We start from the raw sequence: 24,013 nt of genomic DNA on the forward strand, positions 1-24,013 counted from the left end.
CAATAGAACACTATGAAAAATCTGGGAAGCCAGGCCTACTATTCATAGCAGACTTCGAAAATACATTTGATAAAGTACAACTGGGGTTTATATATAAATGCCTGGAGCATTTCAATTTTGGACAATCTCTTATAAATTGGGTTAAAATCATGTATATTAACCCTAGGTGTAAAATAGTAAATAATGGCTATTTCTCAGAAAGTTTTAAACTATCAAGAGGAGTGAAACAAGGTTGTCCACTATTGGCATATCTATTTATTATTGCCATCGAGATGTTAGCTATTAAAATCAGATCCAACAATAATATCAAGGGATTAGAAATCCAGGGCTTAAAAACAAAGGTGTCATTGTACGCTGATGATTCATGTTTTCTTTTAAATACACAACTTGAATCCCTCCACAGCCTCATAGAGGATCTAGATACATTTTCTAACCTCTCTGGATTACAACCAAATTATGATAAATGTACTATATTACGTATTGGATCACAAAAAAATACAATTTTTACATTACCGTGTAGTTTACCAATAAAATGGTCTGATGGTGATGTGGATATACTTGGAATACATATCCCAAATGAAATAAATGATCTCACTCCAAAAAATGTTTAGAGAAAGTTTGCAAAAATAGATAAGATCTTGCTACCATGGAAAGGAGGACAGAAATGATTAAATATTAAAGCATTAGACCTATCACTAAAAGCTTCAGTCATACAAAAAGTATACTTAAATCTGAACTGGTTCTCTAGCAAACTAATAAGATTGTCTCACCCAATGTTCAAGAAGGGACTTTTTCCCTTTATTCAGATTACAACCCCTCACTTTCAGGTATTTGAAAAGGAAATCGTCTCCCAAATATCACTATTTCTAAAACAAGCCATAGAAAGTTGGTTGCAATTTCAATTTAATCCTCCAGAAATGACAGAACAAATATTGCAACAAATATTGTGGTTAAACTCAAATATACTAATTGATAAAAAAAACTTTATTTTTTTAGAAATTAAAAAAAAAAAGGTATAATCTTCGTAAATTATATTATCGGTAGGAATGGAGGAGTTATGCAGCTAACAAAAACATATGGAAATGTCTGCTCTACCCAAAATTACAACCAAATAATTGCAGCATTACCGCAAAAATGGAAGAGGAAAGTGGAAGGAGGAAAAAGTAAGGAACTTGTCTATCGGCCTTGTTCAAATCAAAATCAAACCAAGCTGCTTACATATTGCAGATTCAGTCTTCCCAGCCTGGTGCATGTCTACAATTTTGTTTCTGGTGTCCTTTGACAGCTCTTTGGTCTTGGCCATAGTGGAGTTTGGAGTGTGACTGTTTGAGGTTGTGGACAGGTGTCTTTTATACTGATAACAAGTTCAAACAGGTGCCATTAATACAGGTAACGAGTGGAGGACAGAGGAGCCTCTTAAAGAAGAAGTTACAGGTCTGTGAGAGCCAGAAATCTTGCTTGTTTGTAGGTGACCAAATACTTATTTTCCACCATAATTTGCAAATAAATTCATTAAAAATTCTACAATGTGATTTTCTGGATTTTTTTCTCTCATTTTGTCTGTCATAGTTGACGTGTACCTATGATGAAAATTACAGGCCTCTCTCATCTTTTTAAGTGGGAGAACTTGCACAATTGGTGGCTGACTAAACACTTTTTTTCCCACTGTAATTGGTTAAAGAAAATTGTGATAAATAAAAAAGTTTACCAGTTTCATTTAAGGACCAAAAGATTGACAGCCGTCCCATATAGATTGCAAAATAGTTGGGAAGAGTTTTTTGAAGTACCGATTCCATGGCACAGTGTTTATGAACTGATACGCAAAACGACGCCGGATTCAAAACGTAGAATTTTTCAATTTAAATGATTATATAAAATTCTTGCTACCAATAGAATGCTATTTGTATGGGGGATACAATCTTCCCAGCTCTGCAGATGGCTGTGAAGAGACAGAATCATTAGAATGCAATATTGGCATGGAGCTGACCCTGCAGATAGCACTACTGGGTGATCTGAAAAGTCATAGTCAATCGATCAATAATATAATAATACTTTTAGCAAAGATGTTTATTTTCAATTCACAAACTGTAGCAACAATGAGAATAGAAAGGATCAGAACTAATCTGAGCAGAGTACCTTCTTCCATATGTTTGGGGAGTCTCCCACATGCCTTTTGGCGAACACCAAATGTGTTTGCTTATTTTTTTTCTTTAAGCAATGGCTTTTTTCTGGACAGTCTCCGCTGTGGAGCTTTGCAGCTCCTTCAGGGTTATTTTTGCCTCTGATTAATGCCCTCCTTGCCTGGTCCGTGAGTTTTGGTGGGTGGCCCTCTCTTGGCAGGTTTGTTGTGGTGCCATATTCTTTCAATTTTTTTTATAATGGATTTAATGGTGCTCCGTGGGATGTTCAATGTTTCAGATATTTTTTTACAACCCAACCCTGATCTGTACTTCTCCACAACTTTGTCCCTGACCTGTTTGGAGAGCTCCTTGGTCTTCATGGTGCCACTCTGGGGCCTTTCAGAACTGGTGTATATATAGAGAGATCATGTGACAGATCGTGTGACACTTAGATTGCACACAGGTGGACTTTATTTAACTAATTATGTGACTTCTGAAGGTAATTGGTTGCACCAGATCTTATTTAGGGGCTTCATAGCAAAGGGGGTGAATACATATGTATGCACCACTTTTCCGTTATTTCTTTCTTAGAAATGTTTGAAACAAGTTATTTTTTTCATTTAACTTCACCAATTTGGACATTAAATCCAAATAAAAATCCATTTAAATTACAGGTTGTAATGCAACTGTCACGGTTTCGGCCGAGGCTGCTCCTCCTCCTTGCTCGGGCAGGCTTCGGCGGTCGTCGTCCCCGGAGTACTAGCTGCCACCGTTGTATGTTTCATGTTCGTTTGGTTTTTTTTTTTGTTTGACGCCTGTGTGCGCCTTTATTTAGCCTCCGGGCTTATTGAGCTCGTGTACTACGTGAATATTTCACTACAGCACCCTTGACAGCAACAAAATAGGAAAAACGCCAAGGGGGGTGAATACTTTTGCAAGGCACTGTATATACACTGATTATACCAAACATTTGGAACAACTTCCTAATATTGAGTTGCAACCTCCCCTTTTTCCCTCAGAACAGCCTCAATTCGTCGGGACATGGTCCCTACAAGGTCTCTACAAGGTGTGGAAAGCGTTCCACAGGGATGCTGGCCCATGTTGACTCCAATGCTTCCCACAATTGTTTCAAGTTGGCTTGATGTCGTTTGGGTGCAGTGGAGGCTCCTCATGAGGAGGAAGGGAGGACCATCCTTCTGAGTGATTTTCAGAAAAATAAAAATGGTAAAACATTTAAAAAGTTCTCATTTTTAGATAAAACTATACTAAATATAATCATGTCACCAAATAATTGATTCAAACATACTATTTTGCAATGAAGGTCTACAGTAGCCACAACAGCACTCTGTAGGGTAGCCCCATGGTGTAGCACGGAGGACAGCTAGCTTCCGTCCTCCTCTGGGTACATTGACTTCAACACAAAACCTAGGAAGCTCATGGTTCTCAAGCCCTTCCATAGACTTACACAGTAATCATGACAACTTCCGGAAGACTTCCTCCAACCTATCAGAGCTCTTGCAGCATGAACTGACATGTTGTCCACCCAATCAAAGGATCAGAGAATGAATCTAGTACTGAAAGCACAAGCTGTAGCTAGCTAGCACTGCAGTGAATATAATGTGGTGAGTAATTGACACAAAGAGAGAAAAATACAATAGTTGAACCGTTTTGAACAAATTCATTTCTTCCAAAATGAAGGAGAAGCAAGAGAGAGAGAGATTTCGTCATTTCTTTTCCACTTTCAGTTTCACTTACTTAGCAAATGCAGCTGGCTAGTTTAATTACTCAAACACCCGGCTCAAACAGAGGGATGCTATGTTAGCTAGCTGGCTATGACTATCCAACACAACACTGGAACTCTTCCAAGACAAGGTAAGCTTTTGGTTTTATTAATTTATTGCCACCAGGCCCACCGGTGTAACTGCTAAACTGCTTACTGACTGTACACTGTAACATTGTTGCATGATTATAGCAGATATACTCATGCGTTAGTTCTATTATCTATGTTGACTATGACTTTACTTTAGCTAATATGGTGACAACGATGTAGGCTGTGTGTAGCAGTTATGATATGGTTTGGTTTGGAAAGGTTATTTTCGCCTTGTCACATACAGCTGATGTGGTTTGCATTGAAGTCCAGAAGCGAAGGGAAAAGGTGAGAGGAGGAGAGCGCATAGATGCGAGAAGAAATACAACGTGGCTGTTATGAACGTGAACTGTGTTTAAGCGTGATCAGAGGTGTATTCATTCCACCGATTCTGTTGAAAAACGTTTCTTAAACGGAACAAAACCGGGATAAACGTACCTGAATTTGTCCAATAGAAACTCTCTTGTCACTGTATGTCACCTCAAATGTTTATCTCGACCTGTGTTAAAAGGCACTGACAGCCGCTGTTTGGGTGGTGGACCATTCTTGGTACACATGGGAAACTGTTGAGCTGGAAAAACATAGCAGCGTTGCAGTTCTTGACACAAAGCGGTGCGCCTGGCACCTACTACCATACCCCGTTCAAAGGCACTTAAATATTTTGTCTCCCCCATTCACCCTCTGAATGGCACACATACACAATCCATGTCTCATTTGTCTTAAGGCTTAAACATCCTTCTTTAACCGGTCTCCTCCCCTTCATTTACACTGATTGAAGTGGATTAACAAGTGACATCAATAGTTGGATCATAGCTTTCACTTGGATTCACCTAGTCAGTCTATGTCATGGAAGGAGAAGGTATTCTTAATGTTTTGTATACTCAGTGTTTATCACTACAGATAATCAAGTGCTATTTGCATGTGATGCATTTGCTCTATTGTTTACAGGATGATTTGTATCTTATAGAGTGTGGCTTTAAGGGAATATTATGGTCACTTCTAGATAAAAACGAATGTGAAAAATGAACAGAGAATGTGTATTAACACACTACCTATTCATAGAAGTATTTATTAATCAAATTCAATCAATCACATTTTATTTATATAGCACTATTTGCATCAGCAGATGTCACAAAGTGCTATACAGAAACCCAGCCTAAAACCCCAAACAGCAAGCAATGCAGATGTAGAAGCACGTGGCTAGGAAACACTCCCTAGAAAGGCAGGAACCAAGATTTTTCTCCAAGATGTTCAAACGTTCATAGATGACCAGCAGGTCAAATAATAATCACAGTAGCTGTAGATGTTGCAACAGGTCAGTACATCAGGAGTAAACATCACTTGGCTTTTCATAGCCGGGCATTTAGAGGTTGAAATAGCAGGTGCGGTAGAGAGAGAGAGTTGAAAACAGCAGGTCTGGGACAAGGTAGCACGTCCGGTGAACAGGTCAGGGTTCCATAGCCGCAGGCAGAACAGTTGAAACCGGAGCAGCAGCATGACCAGGTGGACTGGGGACAGCAAGGAGTCATCAGGCCAGGTAGTCCTGAGGCATGGTCCTAGGGCTCAGGTCCTCCAGGATGGGAGGGAGAGAGGGAGAGAGAGATAATTAGAGGGAGCATACTTCAATTCACACAGGACACTGGATAAGACAGGAGAATAACACCAGATAACGGACTGAACCCAGCCCCCCAGCACATAGACTATTGGAGCATAGATACTGGAGGCTGAGACAGGAGGGTTCGGGAGACACTGTGGCACCATCCGATGATACCCCCAGACAGGGCCAACCAGGCAGGATATAACCCCACCCACTTTGCCAAAGCACAGCCCCCACACCACCAGAGGGATATCAACAGACCACCAACCTACTACCCTGAGACAAGGCTGAGTATAGCCCACAAAGATCTCCTCCACTGGACGAGCCCGAGGGAGCAACAAACCAGACAGGAAGATAATGTCAGTTACTCAACCCAATCAAGTGATGCACCCCTCTTAGGGACGGTGAGAGATAGGAACCTAAATCTAAATATTCATATTAAGCTTCTACGTCTGTGTACAGGAAAGTCTTATTTGTAAGACGTAAGAGAAAATATATCAGCTTATTGTTAAATTATTACGACATTCTTTGCCAATACGAACGATGTAGTCAATATTGTTTCCAAACTGCGTTACCCACTCCAGTCAGCAGATGGCGATGTGCGTCTTTCAGGTGATGATTATTGCGTGACGTATAATGGACTGGACGGGACTCTTCTTCAGCAACAACCACACGGCTACTCTTTCAACCACCTCGGTAGCTTGCTAGCAAACATAAAACCAAAAGATTGAGGCTTTAGACCATGTTTATGTACATTAGCTAATCTCAGTGTTTTAAACACATTTCTTTTGACGTAACATTATCTGCTGGGTAACTTTAACCTAATTGGAAACGTGTTAAAGATTGATACTGAGCCTAGCACTAGGCTAGTCGCTAATGCTAACTAGCTAGCTAACTAGCTAACATCCCTGACCATGAGCTCACTAAACTACTCCTCCCCTGCTAAAGAAGAGGAGGTCTGGTGTATGGAGAAAGAAGCTCTGGGGCTGAACATTGCCGTGAAACAAGAAGAGGAGGATGTTACAGTGACAGGAGAGAAAGATCCGTTTGGAGAGGAAGAGGGGATAGAGGCTGTTACAGTGAAAGGAGAGGAAGAAGCTTTCAGAATGATAAAGGAGGAAGAGGAGGCTGTTACACTGAAAGAAGAAGAGGATGTTACAGTGAAAGGAGAGAAAGATCCGTATGGAGTGAAAGAGGAAGAGGGGATAGAGCCTGTCACAGTGGAAGAGGAGGAGGTAGAAGCTTTCAGAATGATAAAGGAGGAAGAGGACGCTGGTATATTGAAAGAAGAAGAGGAGGATGTTATAGTGAAAGAAGAGGAAGAACCTTTTAGAGAGGAAGAGGATGGTATCTCAATAAAGTTGAAGAAGGAAGACGTTTTTGGAGTGAAAGAGCAGGAAGAGGAGACTGGAGATCTGATTAACACCAGTGAGTACTGTCTTAAAAACAGGGGCACACACTCTGCTGTTGTTGAACTAATGTGTGTTTTTAAGGGGCATTCTACTGAAGTTATATACTTCAATATGTTGTTCAGTACTGTATAAATTGTTAAAGGTTCAATCTGCAATTAGTACATATATTTTGAGGACTTTTAAATTAACTTTAATGAATTCGCCATGTGGTCTACATTAAAGTGCACCTCATCTAATATAACAGGCTTTTCAAATTTAATATTGGTGCTTAATTTCTACTTAAAATATCAAATGGACGCAAAAGGCACCCAATTTGTGGAACTACCTTTTAACATTTGCATCAAACAATATTTTATAAAATAATGACTAAAGTGACCGTTTTAGGGCCTGTTTAGATATATGAATGCCTCTTGTAAGACCCTATGATTGCAATAGAAGATAATACGTTTACCATCTGTTTGATGTTCTCGTTCACACAGGAGGGAGACATTACTATCATGGATCCTCTGGGGAGCCTCAACAACATCCTGATGCTGATGAGGCAGAGAAGAGTCTCTCCAGATCAGAACACCAGATGGTACAGCTTGGTCTGGTCTAGCATACAGCTTGCTCTATCGGGGTCTGGGCTGGGTTTCTGTAAAGCACTTTATGACAACAGTGACATCAGCATCCATAATGATATGTGTCTATGTCCCCTCTATATTGTTACCAGGACAACGCTAGCCCTTCCGCCCTCCCAGAGTCCCTGTGTCGTACCTCTCCCAGTAGCACCTTACTGCTGGGTCTGAAGAGGTTGTCTGTGCGGCTGGTGGACTGCAGGAAAACAACGGGGCTGAGTGGAACTGTGAGAGGAGGAGAAGAGAAGAAAGGAGCAGATTTGACTCATCAAAGTAAGTGCTGTAGTTTAGTTTGAACAAATAAAATAGATCTGCCCACTGGTATCTGTTACCAGGACAACCAGCAGAGTTCTGTTAGTTGACATGAAGATACACTGGTATCTGTTACCAGGACAACCAGCAGAGTTCTGTTAGTTGACATGAAGATAGACTGGTATCTGTTACCAGGACAACCAGAGAGTTATGTTAGTTGACATGAAGATAGACTGGTATCTGTTACCAGGACAACCAGTAGAGTTATGTTAGTTGACATGAAGATACACTGGTATCTGTTACCAGGACAACCACCAGATTTCTGTTAGTTGACATGAAGATAGACTGGTATCTGTTACCAGGACAACCACCAGATTTCTGTTAGTTGACATGAAGATAGACTGGTAGATATGGATGTTATGAATATCATAACACTGAAAAAGGATTCTGCCAATGAAAAGAGAGAAACCAATAGACTATATAAAACCTTGATGAAAGTTAGATTTAGAGAGAAAGTTTCAAGATGATCTGATGTATGGTGCATGTTTTACATATACTTTTCCTAAAAACATAATGTACATGTAGGTACAGTTAAAGTGACTATGCATGGATAACGTTACGTATGTATTATTATACATTGTGGTCTAAAGGCAAACAAAACTCAAGATTTTTCCATTTTGAGTCTTAAAGGAGTCTTAAAGGAGGACTGTAGCATCTAATGATGAAACATTATGGAGTCTTAAAGGAGGACTGTAGCATCTAATGATAAAACATTATGGAGTCTTGAAGGAGGACTGGAGCATCTAATGATGAAACATTATGGAGTCTTGAAGGAGGACTGGAGCATCTAATGATGAAACATTATGGAGTCTTGAAGGAGGACTGGAGCATCTAATGATGAAACATTATGGAGTCTTAAAGGAGGACTGTAGCATCTAATGATGAAACATTATGGAGTCTTAAAGGAGGACTGTAGCATCTAATGATGAAACATTATGGAGTATTAAAGGAGGACTGTAGCATCTAATGATGAAACATTATGGAGTCTTAAAGGAGGACTGTAGCATCTAATGATGAAACATTATGGAGTCTTAAAGGAGGACTGTAGCATCTAATGATGAAACATTATGGAGTCTTAAAGGAGGACTGGAGCATCTAATGATGAAACATTATGGAGTCTTAAAGGAGGACTGGAGCATCTAATGATGAAACATTATGGAGTCTTAAAGGAGGACTGGGATTAAAATGGAAAGGAAAGGGGATATCTAGTCAGTCACAGCTGAATGCATTCACCCTAAATGTGTCTTCCTCAATGAACCCAACCCTTCTGAATCAGAGAGGTGCGGGGGCTGCCTTAATCGACGTTCCACGTCATCAGCGTCCGGAGAGCAGTTGTTGTTAGGGGATAACTGCTTTGCTCAAGTGTAGAACGGCAGACCTTTCCACCTTGCGGGCGTGGGGATTTGAACCAGCGACCTTTCGGTTACTGGCCCAACAGTCTTAACCTCTAGTCTACAAATGTTCCAACTTCAATTAATTATTTCTCAATGATGCTTTAAAGGTGACGTTTACCCAAAATCCAGAAACTCTGAAGTGATTCCAATTCCATACTATGAAACCAGTCCAGTGGAGTTTTCCCTCTCTCCCTGTAGTGCTGTACTGAAACAGCTGCAAAAACGTGACTCGTGACGTTGCTGAATGCAGGCCAAGCTCTGCTGCTTTGCCATTTAAACACGTATCACAAAACGATTTTCAATCAATAAAACATATACAAATATGATGATATCATAGTTAATTCATGACATCTGAGCTGAGATGCGTCATGTTTCCATTGATCCTTGAGATGTTTCTAGAACTTACCTGTGGTAAATTCAATTGATTTGACATGATTTGAAAAGGCACACACCTGTCTATAAAAGGTCCCACAGTTGACAGACGCATGTCAGAGCAAAAACCAAACCATGAGTTTGAAGGAATGATCCTTACAGATTGTTTCACGGCAAAACATTTATGCAGCAGTGAAGGTCCCCAAGAACACAGTGGCCAACATCCTTCTTAAAAGGAAGACCTTTGGAACCACCAAGACTCTTCCTAGTGCTGGCCGCCCGGCCAAACTGAGCAATCGGGGGAGAAGGGCCTTGGTCAGGGAGGTGAACAAGAACCTGATGGTCACTCTGACAGAACTCCAGAGTTCCTCTGTGGAGATGAGAGAACCTTCCAGAAGGACAACCATCTCTGTAGCACTCCGTCAATCAGGCCTTTATGGTAGAGTGGCCAGACGGAATCCACTCCTCAGTAAAGAACATGACAGCCCGCTTGGAGTTTGCCAAAAGGCACCTAAAGGATTCTCAGACCATGAGAAACAAGATTCTCTGGTCTGATGAAACCAAGATTGAACTCTTTGCCTGAATGCCAAGCGTCACGTCTGGAGGAAACCTGTCATCATCTCTACGGTGAAGCATGGGGGTGGCAGCATCAAGCTGTGGGGATGTATTTCAGCGGCAGGGACTTGGAGACTAGTCAGGATCGAGGGAAAGATGAACAGAGAAAAGTACAGAGAGATCCTTGATCCAGAGAACTCAACACCTCACTGGGGCAAAGGTTCCCCTTCCAACAGGACAACGAACAAAAGCACATAGCCAAGATAATGCAGGAGTGGCTTCGGGACATTACTTCCTTGAGTGGCCCATTCAGTGCCCGGACTTGAACCCGATCGATCATCTCTGGAGAGACCTGAAAATAGCTGTGAAACAATGCTCCCCATCCAACCTGACAGAGCTTGAGAGGACAAGTGTGCCAAGCTTGTAGCGTCATACCCAAGAAAACTCTAGGGTGTAATCGCTGCTAAAGGTGCTTCAACAAAGTACTGAGTAAAGGTCTCAATATTTACATGAATGTGACATTTAAGGTTTTCTTTTTGAAAACATTTGCTAAAATTCATACAAACCTGTTTTTGCTTTGACATTATGGGGTATTGTGTATAGATTGATGAGGGGGAAATTAAAAATATATCAATTTTAGAATAAGGCCATAACGTAACAAAATGTGTAAAAAGTAAAGGGGTCTGAATACTTTCCGAGCTTTATGTACAGTACTACACAAACGTTTGGACACACCTACTCATTCAAGGCTTTTTCTTTATTTTTTACTGTTTTCTACATTGTAGAATAATAGTGAAGACATCAAAACTATGAAATAACACATGGAATCATATAGTATCCTACAAAGTGTTAAACAAGTCAAATATATTTTATATGGGTTTCTTCAAAGTAGTCACCCTTTGCCTTGATGACAACTTTGCACACTCTTAGCATTCTCTCAACCAGCTTCATGAGGTAGTCACTTGGAATGCTTTTCCAACAGTCTTGAAGGAGTTCCCACAAATGCTGAGGACTGGTTGACTGCTTTTCCTTCACTCTGCGGTCCAACTCATCCCAAACCATCTCAATTGGGGTTGAGGTCGGGTGATTGTGGAGGCCAGGTCATCTGATGCACCACTTCATCCCTCTCCTTCTTCGTTAAATAGCCCTTACACAGCCTGGAGTTGTGTTGGGTCATTGTCCTGTTGAAAAACAAATGATAGTCCCATTAAACCCAAACCAGATGGGATGGCGTATTGATGCAGAATGCTATGGTAGCCATGCTGGTTAAGTGTGCCTTGAATTCTAAATAAATCACAGACAGTGTCACCAGCAAAGCACCCCCGCACCATAACACCTCCTCCATGCTTTACGGTGGGAAATACACATGCGGAGATCATCCGTTCACCCACACCGCGTCTCCCAAAGACACGGCGGTTGGAACCAGAAATCTCCAATTTGGACTCCAGACCAAAGGACACATTTCCACAGGTCTAATGTCCATTGCTCGTGTTTCTTGGCCCAAGCAAGTCTCTTCTTCTTATTGGTGTCCTTTAGTAGTGGTTTCTTTGCAGCAATTCGACCATGACGGTGTGATTCAAACAGTCTCCTCTGAACAGTTGCTGTTGAGATGTGTCTGTTACTTGAACTCTGTGAAGCATTTTATTTGGGCTGCAATTTCTGAGGCTGGTAATTCTAATGAACTTTTCCTCTGCAGCAGAGGTAACACTGGGTCTTCCATTCCTGTGGTGGTCCTCATGAGAGCCAGTTTCATCATAGCACTTGATGGTTTTTGTGACTGCACTTGAAGAAACGTTCAAAGTTATTGAAATGTCCATATTGACTGACCTTCATGTCTTAAAGTAATGATGGACTGTTGTTTCTCTTTGCTTATTTGAGGTGTTCTTGCTGTAATATGGACTTGTTTTTTTACAAAATAGGGCTGTCTTCTGTATACCCCCCCCTACCTTGTCACAACACAACTGATTTGCTCAAACGTATTAAGAAGGAAATAAATTGCACAAATTAACTTTTAAGAAGGCACACCTGTTAATTGAAATGCATTTCAGGTGACTACCTCATGAAGCTGGTTGAGAGAATGCCAATAGTGTGCAAAGCTGTCATCAAGGCAAAGGGTGGCTATTTGAAGAATCTCAAATATAGTGGGGAGAACAAGTATTTCATACACTGCCGATTTTGCAGGTTTTCTTACTTACAAAGCATGTAGAGGTCTGTAATTGTTATCATAGGTACACTTCAACTGTGAGAGACAGAATCTAAAACAAAAATCCAGAAAACCACTTTGTATGATTTTTAAGTAATTAATTTGCATTTTATTGCATGACATAAGTATTTGATCACCTACCAACCAGTAATAATTCCGTCTCTCACAGACCTGTTAGTTTTTCTTTAAGAAGCCCTCCTGTTCTCCACTCATTACCTGTATTAACTGCACCTGTTTGAACTCATTACCTGTATAAATGGGGCGGCAGGTAGCTTAGTGGGTAAGAGCGTTGTGCCAGTAACCGAAAGGTCGCTGGTTCTAATCCCCGAGCCGACTAGGTGAAAAATCTGTCGATGTGCCCTTGAGCAAGGCACTTAACCCTAATTGCTCCTGTAAGTCGCTCTGGATAAGAGCGTCTGCTAAATGACAAAAAATAAAATAAATAAATAAAATAAAAGACACCTGTCCACACACTCAATCAAACAGACTCCAACCTCTCCACAATGGCCAAGACCAGAGAGCTGTGTAAGGACATCAGGGATAAAATTGTAGACCTGCACAAGGCTGTGATGGGCTACAGGACAATAGGCAAGCAGCTTGGTGAGAAGGCAACAACTGTTGGCGCAATTATTAGAAAATGGAAGTTCAAGATGACGGTCAATCACCCTCGGTCTGGGGCTCCATGCAATATCTCACCTCGTGGGGCATCAATGATCATGAGGAAGGTGAGGGATCAGCCTAGAACTACACGGCAGGACCTGGTCAATGACCTGAAGAGAGCTGGGGCCACAGTCTCAAAGAAAACCATTAGTAACACACTACGCCGTCATGGATTAAAATCCTGCAGCGCACGCAAGGTCCCCCTGCTCAAGCCAGCGCATGTCCAGGCCGTCTGCCAATGACCATCTGGATGATCCAGAGGAGGAATGGGAGAAGGTCATGTGGTCTGATGAGACAAAAATATAGCTTTTTGGTCTAAACTCCTCTCGCCATGTTTGGAGGAAGAAGAAGGATGAGTACAACCCCAAGAACACCATCCCAACCGTGAAGCATGGAGGTGGAAACATCATTCTTTGGGGATGCTTTTCTGCAAAGGGGACAGGACGACTGCACCGTATTGAGGGGAGGAAGGATGGGGCCATGTATCACAAGATCTTGGCCAACAACCTCCTTCCCTCAGTAAGAGCATTGAAGATGGGTCGTGGCTGGGTCTTCCAGCATGACAACAACCCGAAACACACAGCCAGGGCAACTAAGGAGTGGCTCCGTAAGAAGCATCTCAAGTTCCTGGAGTGGCCTAGCCAGTCTCCAGACCTGAACCCAATAGAACATCTTTTGGAGGGAGCTGAAAGTCTTTATTGCCCAGCGACAGCCCCGAAACCTGAAGGATCTGGAGAAGGTCTGTATGGAGGAGTGGTCCAAAATCCCTGCTGCAGTGTGTGCAAACCTGGTCAAGACCTACAGGAAACGTATGATCTCTGTAATTGCAAACAAAGGTTTCTGTACCAAATATTAAGCTCTGCTTTTCTGATGTATTAAATACTTATGTCATGCAATAAAATGCAAATTAATTACTTAAAAATCATACAAAGTGATTTTCCGGATTTTTGTTTTAGATTCCGTCTCTCACAGTTGAAGTGTACCTATGATAGAAATTACAGACCTCTACATGCTTTGTAAGTAGGAAAACCTGCAAAATCGGCAGTGTATCAAATACTTGTTCTCCCCACTGTATATAATATATTTGTTTAACACTTTTTTGGTTACTACATGATTCCATATGTATTATTTCATAGTTTTGATGTCTTCACTATTATTCTACAATGTAGGAAATAGTCCAAATAAAGAAAGACCCTTGAATAAGTAGGTGTTCTAAAACCTAAACAAAAATATAAACGCAACAACTTCAACGATTTACAGTTCATATAAGCCAGGGCTGCCCAACCCTCTTCCTGTAGGTTTTCAGTCCAACTCTAATTTAGCATATCTGATTCAGCTTGTTAAGGTCTTGTTGAGCAGCTAATAAGTAGAATCAGGTGTGTTAAATTAGAGCTGGACTGATAACCCACAGGACGGTACATCTCCAGGAAGAGGGGGGTTGGGCAGCCTTGATATAAGCAAATCAGTCAATGTAAATAAATTCATTAGGCACTAATCTATGGACTTAACATGACTGGGCAGGGGGCGCAGCCATTGGTGGGCCTGGGAGGGCATAAGCCCACCCACTTGGGAGGCAGGCCCAGCCAATCAGAATACATTTTTTTCCCCACAAAAAGGGCTGTATTACAGAGAGAAATACTCCTCAGTTTCATCAGCTGTCGGGATGGCTGGTCTCAGACGATATGGAGGTCCTGGGCTGGCGTTGTTATACGTGGTCTGCGGTTGTGAGGCCGGTTGGATGCACTGCCAAATTCTCTAAAAAGACGGAGTTACATCTCCTGTGGATATTCCTGCAGTCAGCATGCCAATTGCACACTCCCTCAAAAGTTGAGACATCTGTGGCATTGTGTGACACAACTGCATATTTTAATGGCCTTTTATTGTCCCCAGCACAAGATGCACCCTTGTAATGATCATGTTGTTTAATCAGCTTCTTGATATGCCACACTGTCAGGTGGATGGATTATCTTGGCAAAGGAGAAATGTTCACTAACAAGGATGTAAACAAATTTGTGCACAAGATTTGAGAGAAATAAGCTTTAGTGCTCTTGGATTTCTGGGATCTTTTATTTCATGAAACATGGGACCAACACTTTACATGTTGCGTTTATGTTTTTAGGAACAAAATATTTCACATTCTTTTTGACTTTATCCAAAATATCATGACATTAGTGATAGTCTAAATCAGAAGAATTGCCATTTAAACAGCAGTGTCGGACTCTTTCGACAATGGGGAGATGTTACTCATGTGCTTTGTGTCTGTCTCCAATGTAAAAAAAAAAAAAAAAGTTTGGGACTTCCACACAAAATTACTTATTTTAGGTTGAAGGAAATGTGTAGGTCGCATTCTGTATCATACAGCTATTAAGGTTATACATTTACAACCACCTGCACGATAGGAATCCAGAGATGTCTGTGTCTTGAGTGTCCTAGAACTGTCTCGTTTTTTGTGTTCTGACTTATAAAACAGAATGAATAAAAATGTATCAGTAATTACCAGGAAGCTCTACAACATCATTTGTTTTGAAATCACACCAAGATTGTTTTAATTGATGAAATGTTTCATAACTGTCCTCAGGTTATTGAGGGATCTGATTTGGATTAAATGTCATAGAAATTTGGTTTTATCAAGTGGGGGTTTCATTCAGGTCTCTCTTTAAATAAACACTGTCTTTGGCAGGAGAAAAACCAAAGTCGGAGGAACCAGAGACGTCCAAACCAGCAAGACGACACCTCTGCTCCCAGTGTGGAACTAGGTTTGTCAATTTAGGAAGCCTGAAAATACATGAGAAGACACACAAAGGGAAGAAGCCTTTCCATTGCTCCCAGTGTGGAAAGAGTTTTAAACGGTTAGACTACCTGAAATCTCATCAGAAAATACACAAAGGGGAGAAGCCTTTCCATTGCTCCCATTGTGGAAAGAGTTTTAACCGGTTAGGAAACATGAAAGCTCATGAGCAAATACACACAGTGGAGAAGCCTTACCACTGCTCCCATTGTGGAAAAAGTTTTAACCGTTTACACACCCTGAAAAGGCATGAGAGGGCGCACACAGGAGTGAAGCCACACCATTGCGCCCAGTGTGGAAAGAGTTTTAATCGTTTACACACCCTGAAAATACATGAGAAGGCACACAGAGGAGCGAAGCCACACCATTGCGCCCAGTGTGGAAAGAGTTTTAAACACTTAGGAAACATGAAAGCTCATGAGAAAATACACAAAGAGGAGAAGCCTTTCCTTTGCTCCCAGTGTGGAAAGAGTTTTAAACGATTAGACTACCTGAAATCTCATCAGCAAATACACACAGTGGAGAAGCCTTTCCATTGCTCCCATTGTGGAAAGAGTTTTAACCGGTTAGGAAACATGAAAGCTCATGAGCAAATACACACCGTGGAGAAGCCTTACCACTGCTCCCATTGTGGAAAGAGTTTTAACCGTTTACACACCCTGAATATACATGAGAAGGCACACACAGGAGCGAAGCCACACCATTGCGCCCAGTGTGGAAAGAGTTTTAACCACTTACGAAACATGAAAGCTCATGAGAAAATACACAAAGAGGAGAAGCCTTTCCATTGTTCCCAATGTGGAAAGAGTTTTAACCACTTAGGAAACATGAAAGCTCATGAGAAAATACACAAAGAGGAGAAGCCTTTCCATTGCTCCCATTGTGGAAAGAGTTTTAACAGTTTAGGCAACCTGAAAAGACATGAGAGGACACACACAATGGAGAAGCCTTACCACTGCTCCCATTGTGGAAGGAGTTTTGAACTGTTAGACTACCTGAAATCTCACCAGAAAGTACACACAGTGGAGAAGCCTTACCACTGCTCCCATTGTGGAAAGAGTTTTAACTGGTTGGACACCCTGAAAAGACATGAGGACACACACAATGGAGGAGCCTTACCACTGCTCCCATTGTGGAAAGAGTTTTTACCGGTTAGGAAAATGAAAGCTCATGAGCGGACACACACAGGAGAGAAGAATTAATTATCCTAGTGTGTAAGTTGATATTTCACATCACATTGACTTAAAGTTCATCAGAGGACATACACAGTGCTCCCATTGTCTTATATTGTTGACTGACTGAGATTGTGTTTACTTGTTTATACCATATGAAATGTGTTTATACAAAGTATACTTAAACATTTATTTGTATGTTTCTATTAGAAAACATGAATTGAACATGGAGTTTGTCAGTTTCAATATAGAGTAGATCAGATTCCATGTGTTTAAATGGTCCTTTTTTTAAACTCTGACTGTGTGTGTTTATCTGGGTGTGTCATTCCTCCAGCTCCACAGATAATAAAATTATATTTGGATGTGATGCATTTGCTCCATTGTTTATATTGTTGGCCCACTGATGATTTTTCTTTAAGAGGCTCCTCTGTCCTCCACTCGTTACCTGTATTAATGGCACCTGTTTGAACTTATCAGTATAAAAGACACCTGTCCACAACCTCAGTCACACTCCAAACTCCACTATGGCCAAGAGCTGTCAAAGGACACCAGAAACAAAATTGTAGACCTGCACCAGGCTGGGAAGACTGAATCTGCAATAGGTAAGCAGCTTGGTTTGAAGAAATCAACTGTGGGAGCAATTATTAGGAAATGGAAGACATACAAGACTTGAAGAAATCAACTGTGGGAGCAATTATTAGGAAATGGAAGACATACAAGACCACTGATAATCTCCCTCGATCTGGGGCTCCACGCAAGATCTCACCCCGTGGGGTCAAAATGATCACAAGAACGGTGAGCAAAAATCCCAGAACCACACGGGGGGACCTAGTGAATTACCTGCAGAGAGCTGGGACCAAAGTAACAAAGCCTACCATCAGTAACACACTACACCGCCAGGGACTCAAATCCTGCAGTGCAAGACGTGTCCCCCTGCTTAAGCCAGTACATGTCCAGGCCCGTCTGAAGTTTGCTAGAGTGCATTTGTATGATCCAGAAGAGGATTGGGAGAATGTCATATGGTCAGATGAAACCAAAATATAACTTTTTGGTAAAAACTCAACTCGTCGTGTTTGGAGGACAAAGAATGCTGAGTTGCATCCAAAGAACACCATACCTACTGTGAAGCATGGGGGTGGAAACATCATGCTTTGGGGCTGTTTTTCTGCAAAGGGACCAGGACGACTGATCCGTGTAAAGGAAAGAATGAATGGGGCCATGTATCGTGAGATTTTGAGTGAAAACCTCCTTCCACCAGCAAGGGCATTGAAGATGAAACGTGGCTGGGTCTTTCAGCATGACAATGATCCCAAACACACCGCCCGGGCAACGAAGGAGTTGCTTCGTAAGAAGCATTTCAAGGTCCTGGAGTGGCCTAGCCAGTCTCCAGATCTCAACGCCATAGAAAATCTTTGGAGGGAGTTGAAAGTCTGTGTTGCCCAGCGACAGCTCCAAAACATCACTGCTCTAGAGGAGATCTGCATGGAGGAATGGGCCAAAATACCAGCAACAGTGTGTGAAAACCTTGTGAAGACTTACAGAAAACGTTTGACCTGTGTCATTGCCAACAAAGGGTATATAACAAAGTATTGAGAAATGTTTGTTATTGACCAAATACTTATTTTCCACCATAATTTGCAAATAAATTCATAAAAAATCCTACAATGTGATTTTCTGGATTTTTTTTCTCATTTTGTCTGTCATAGTTGACGTGTACCTATGATGAAAATTACAGGCCTCTCTCATCTTTTTAAGTGGGAGAACTTGCACAATTGGTGGCTGACTAAATACTTTTTCCCCCACTGTAATTGGTTAAAGAAAATTGTGATAAATAAAAAAGTAGCTTTGCAGCTCCTTCAGGGTTATTTTTGCCTCTGATTAATGCCCTCCTTGCCTGGTCCATGAGTTTTGGTGGGTGGCCCTCTCTTGGCAGGTTTGTTGTGGTGCCATATTCTTTCAATTTTTTAAAAATGGATTTAATGGTGCTCCGTGGGATGTTCAATGTTTCAGATATTTTTTTATAACCCAACCCTGATCTGTACTTCTCCACAACTTTGTCCCTGACCTGTTGGAGAGCTCCTTGGTCTTCATGGTGCCACTCTGGGGCCTTTCAGAACAGGTGTATATATAGAGAGATCATGTGACAGATCGTGTGACACTTAGATTGCACACAGGTGGACTTTATTTAACTAATTATGTGACTTCTGAAGGTAATTGGTTGCACCAGATCTTATTTATGGGCTTCATAGCAAAGGGGGTGAATACATATGTACGCACCACTTTTCTGTTATTTCTTTCTTAGAAATTTTTGAAACAAGTTATTTTTTTCATTTAACTTCACCAATTTGGACATTAAATCCAAATAAAAATCCATTTAAATTACAGGTTGTAATGCAACAAAATAGGAAAAACGCCAAGGGGGGGTGAATACTTTTGCAAGGCACTGTATATACACTGATTATACCAAACATTTGGAACAACGTCCTAATATTGAGTTGCAACCTCCCCTTTTTCCCTCAGAACAGCCTCAATTCGTCGAGACATGGACTCTACAAGGTGTGGAAAGCGTTCCACAGGGATGCTGGCCCATGTTGACTCCAATGCTTCCCACAATTGTTTCAAGTTGGCTTGATGTCGTTTGGGTGCAGTGGAGGCTTCTCATGAGGAGGAAGGGTAGGACCATCCTTCTGAGTGATTTTCAGAAAAATAAAAATGGTAAAACATTTAAAAAGTTCTCCTTTTTAGACAAAACTATACTAAATATAATAATGTCACCAAAAAATTGATTCAAACATACTATTTTGCAATGAAGGTCTACAGTAGCCACAGCAGCACTCTGTAGGGTAGCCCCATGGTGTAGCACGGAGGACAGCTAGCTTCCGTCCTCCTCTGGGTACATTGACTTCAACACAAAACCTAGGAAGCTCATGGTTCTCAAGCCCTTCCATAGACTTACACAGTAATCATGACAACTTCCGGAAGACTTCCTCCAACCTATCAGAGCTCTTGCAGCATGAACTGACATGTTGTCCACCCAATCAAAGGATCAGAGAATGAATCTAGTACTGAAAGCATAAGCTGCAGCTAGCTAGCACTGCAGTGAATATAATGTGGTGAGTAATTGACACAAAGAGAGAAAAATACAATAGTTGAACAGTTTTGAACAAATTCATTTCTTCCAAAATGAAGGAGAAGCAAGAGAGAGAGATTTCGTCATTTCCTTTCCACTTTCAGTTTCACTTACTTAGCAAATGCAGCTGGCTAGTTTAATTACTCAAACACCCGGCTCAAACAGAGGGATGCTATGTTAGCTAGCTGGCTATGACTATCCAACACAACACTGGAACTCTTCCAAGTCAAGGTAAGCTTTTGGTTTTATTAATTTATTGCCACCAGGCCCACCGGTGTAAGTGCTAAACTGCTTACTGACTGTATGTACACTGTAACGTTATTGCATGATTATAGCAGATATACTCATGCGTTAGTTCTATTTTTTTATTGTAATTTTTTATTTAATCTTTATTTAACTAGGCAAGTCAGTTAAGAACAATTTCTTATTTACAATGACGGCCTACACCGGCCAAACCCGGACGACGCTGGGCCAATTGTGCGCCGCCCTATGGGACTTCCAATCACGGCCGGTTGTGATACAGCCTGGAATCGAACCAGGGGGTCTGGAGTGACTTCTCAAGCTTAGACCGCTGCGGCACTCTTGAGCCCATTATTATCTATGTTGACTATGACTTTACTTTAGCTAATATGGTGACAACGATGTAGGCTGTGTGTAGCAGTTATGATATGGTTTGGCTTGGAAAGGTTTTTTCGCATTGTCACATACAGCTGATGTGGTTTGCATTGAAGTCCAGAAGCGAAGGGAAAATGTGAGAGGAGGAGAGCGTATGGATGCGAGAAGGAATACAACGTGGCTGTTATGAACGTGAACTGTGTTTAAGCGTGATCAGGGATTCTGTTGACAAACGTTTCTTAAACGGAACAAAACCGGGATAAACGTACCTGAATTTGTCCAATAGAAACGCTCTGGTCACTGTATGTCACCTCAAATGTTTATCTCGACCTGTGTTAAAAGGCACTGACAGCCGCTGTTTGGGTGGTGGACCATTCTTGGTACACATGGGAAACTGTTGAGCTGGAAAAACATAGCAGCGTTGCAGTTCTTGACACAAACCGGTACGCCTGGCACCTACTACCATACCCCGTTCAAAGGCACTTTAATATTTTGTCTCCCCCATTCACCCTCTGAATGGCACACATACACAATCCATGTCTCATTTGTCTCAAGGCTTAAACATCCTTCTTTAACCGGTCTCCTCCCCTTCATCTACACTGATTGAAGTGGATTTAACAAGTGACATCAATAGTTGGATCATAGCTTTCACTTGGATTCACCTAGTCAGTCTATGTAATGGAAGGAGAAGGTATTCTTAATGTTTTGTATACTCAGTGTATATCACTACAGATAATCAAGTGCTATTTGCATGTGATGCATTTGCTCTATTGTTTACAGGATGATTTGTATCTTATAGAGCGTGGCTTTAAGGGAATATTATGGTCACTTCTAGATAAAAACGAATGTGAAAAATGAACAGAGAATGTGTATTAACACACTACCTATTCATAGAAGTATTTATTAATACAATTCAATCAATCACATTTTATTTATAAAGCACTATTTACATCAGCAGATGTCACAAAGTGCTATACAGAAACCCAGCCTAAAACCCCAAACAGCAAGCAATGCAGATGTAGAAGCACGTGGCTAGGAAACACTCCCTAGAAAGGCAGGAACCAAGATTTTTCTCCAAGATGTTAAAACGTTCATAGATGACCAGCAGGGTCAAATAATAATCACAGTAGCTGTAGATGTTGCAACAGGTCAGTACATCAGGAGTAAACATCACTTGGCTTTTCATAGCCGGGCATTTAGAGGTTGAAATAGCAGGTGCGGTAGAGAGAGAGAGAGTTGAAAACAGCAGGTCTGGGACAAGGTAGCACGTCCGGTGAACAGGTCAGGGTTCCAAAGCCGCAGGCAGAACAGTTGAAACCGGAGCAGCAGCACGACCAGGTGGACTGGGGACAGCAAGGAGTCATCAGGCCAGGTAGTCCTGAGGCATGGTCCTAGGGCTCAGGTCCTCCGGGATGGGAAGGAGAGAGGGAGAGAGAGAGAATTAGAGGGAGCATACTTCAATTCACACAGGACACTGGATAAGACAGGAGAATAACACCAGATATAAGAGACTGAACCCAGCCCCCCGGCACATAGACTATTGGAGCATAGATACTGGAGGCTGAGACAGGGGGGTTCGGGAGACACTGTGGCCCCATCCGATGATACCCCCAGACAGGGTCAACCAGGCAGGATATAACCCCACCCACTTTGCCAAAGCACAGCCCCCACACCACCAGAGGGATATCAACAGACCACCAACCTACTACCCTGAGACAAGGCTGAGTATAGCCCACAAAGATCTCCTCCACTGCACGAGCCCGAGGGAGCAACAAACCGGACAGGAAGATAATGTCAGTTACTCAACCCAATCAAGTGATGCACCCCTCTTTGGGACGGTGAGAGATAGGAACCTAAATCTAAATATTCATATTAAGCTTTACGTCTGTGTACAGGAAAGTGTTATTTGTAAGACGTAAGAGAAAATATATCAGCTTATTGCAGGGGCGGTGCGTTCATTAGGGCGATATGGGCGACGCACTGCCAAACGGGAAAAGCAAGGGATTTTTTTTCTAATCAATTATATCACGGCAACAGTAGTTATCAGTGTTGTAATCTAGACGTCTGATCTGCCACTAAATGTCCAATCAGGCTAAAGTCGTGCTTCAAATGGCCCCGCCCGTTTTGGGGCGATTTCAGTCAGGTTGAAAATCGCCCAGAAGTCTCTCATAGCCTCTCATGTAAAATCTATTTTTTTCAAATTTCAGAGCTTTCAATACAATCTCTATGGGTTTCTGAGGGCTTGCACTTACGCGCTTTCGTCATACGTAATGTAACCATGAACGTAACTAAGAAAAGAGCGGGTAGCAGCATCAATCAATTCACGTACTACTATCAAGATGGCTATAGCGTTCAGTGCAACTCGATTGTCTCTTTGAAAGAAGTTCACATCAAAGAGACAACCACAAAGTGCAGGAGCGCTTTTTTGAGTTCCTTCCCATCTCGGAATCAACCTCAGTCTCAATCGCCAGTGTGCTTTTGGAGAGACTGAACGGTCTTTTTGCCGACGACGTGAAAGTCAAACTCATTGCGCAAGCTTACGATGGAGCCAGTGTGATGAGGCGAGAGAAGGCAAAAGGTGCGTGAGCATTTCAAGAAAGGCCATTACGTGCATTGCTATGCGCATCAGCTGAATTTGATCATGCAGCAAGCTAAAAAGTAACTAGTAAACTAGTCCTCAGCATGCCTGATTTCAATGAGAAAGTCATTGACCGCTTTGCTGCATTGAAAGAGAGAAGAGAACAGTTTCAGTACAAGTAATGTAGCCTCTCTCTCTCTTTGTCCCTCCCTGTCTGTCTCTTTAACACACACACGCCCAAATCAGTTCACAGTTGATGTTGTTTAAAATAGTTATTTTTCATTTTAAAAAAAGTAAACAATTTTTTTTACAAATCTATACAATTGGCCAGAATATGGTTGTTCATATTTACAAAGCCATACAGATAGCTGTGTTTACCTTTTCTAGAAATTATTTTCAAATTCTGTTTTCAGGCAAAATGTCTATCACTGTTCATTTTCACAAATCTATACAAGAGGGCAGAATATGGAAGTCTATAAAAATGTCTTATTACCAATAACTTGCATCAATGTTTTCAGTAGCCTCTATCAAAAGCTCCTGCTTGCTCAGGTGCACATATTTCCAATTCAACCATGAGGCCTTTTTGAAGCAAGTAATGTGTATATCAGTATTGACTTATAT

The 24,013-nt window shown here is 41.5% G+C and overlaps 1 protein-coding gene across 1 annotated transcript in view; it reads left to right on the plus strand.

Annotated features, from left to right (window-relative positions):
- LOC311124853 (uncharacterized protein) overlaps positions 1–15,816 on the plus strand; it is a 35,496-nt gene extending 19,680 nt beyond the window's left edge. Inside the window, exons 4-9 of the mRNA XM_084198955.1 lie at positions 6,593–6,714; positions 6,886–7,012; positions 7,476–7,573; positions 7,709–7,886; positions 14,066–14,125; positions 15,790–15,816. Coding sequence (XP_084055081.1) covers positions 6,593–6,714; positions 6,886–7,012; positions 7,476–7,573; positions 7,709–7,886; positions 14,066–14,085 — 545 coding nt within the window. The 3' untranslated portion in view covers positions 14,086–14,125; positions 15,790–15,816. The remainder of the gene's footprint in view (positions 1–6,592; positions 6,715–6,885; positions 7,013–7,475; positions 7,574–7,708; positions 7,887–14,065; positions 14,126–15,789) is intronic.
- The last annotated feature ends 8,197 nt before the right edge of the window (positions 15,817–24,013 follow it).

This window comes from Coregonus lavaretus (assembly GCF_964263955.1).
Source record: "Coregonus lavaretus genome assembly, contig: HAP1_SCAFFOLD_106, whole genome shotgun sequence".
NCBI lineage: Eukaryota > Metazoa > Chordata > Actinopteri > Salmoniformes > Salmonidae > Coregonus > Coregonus lavaretus.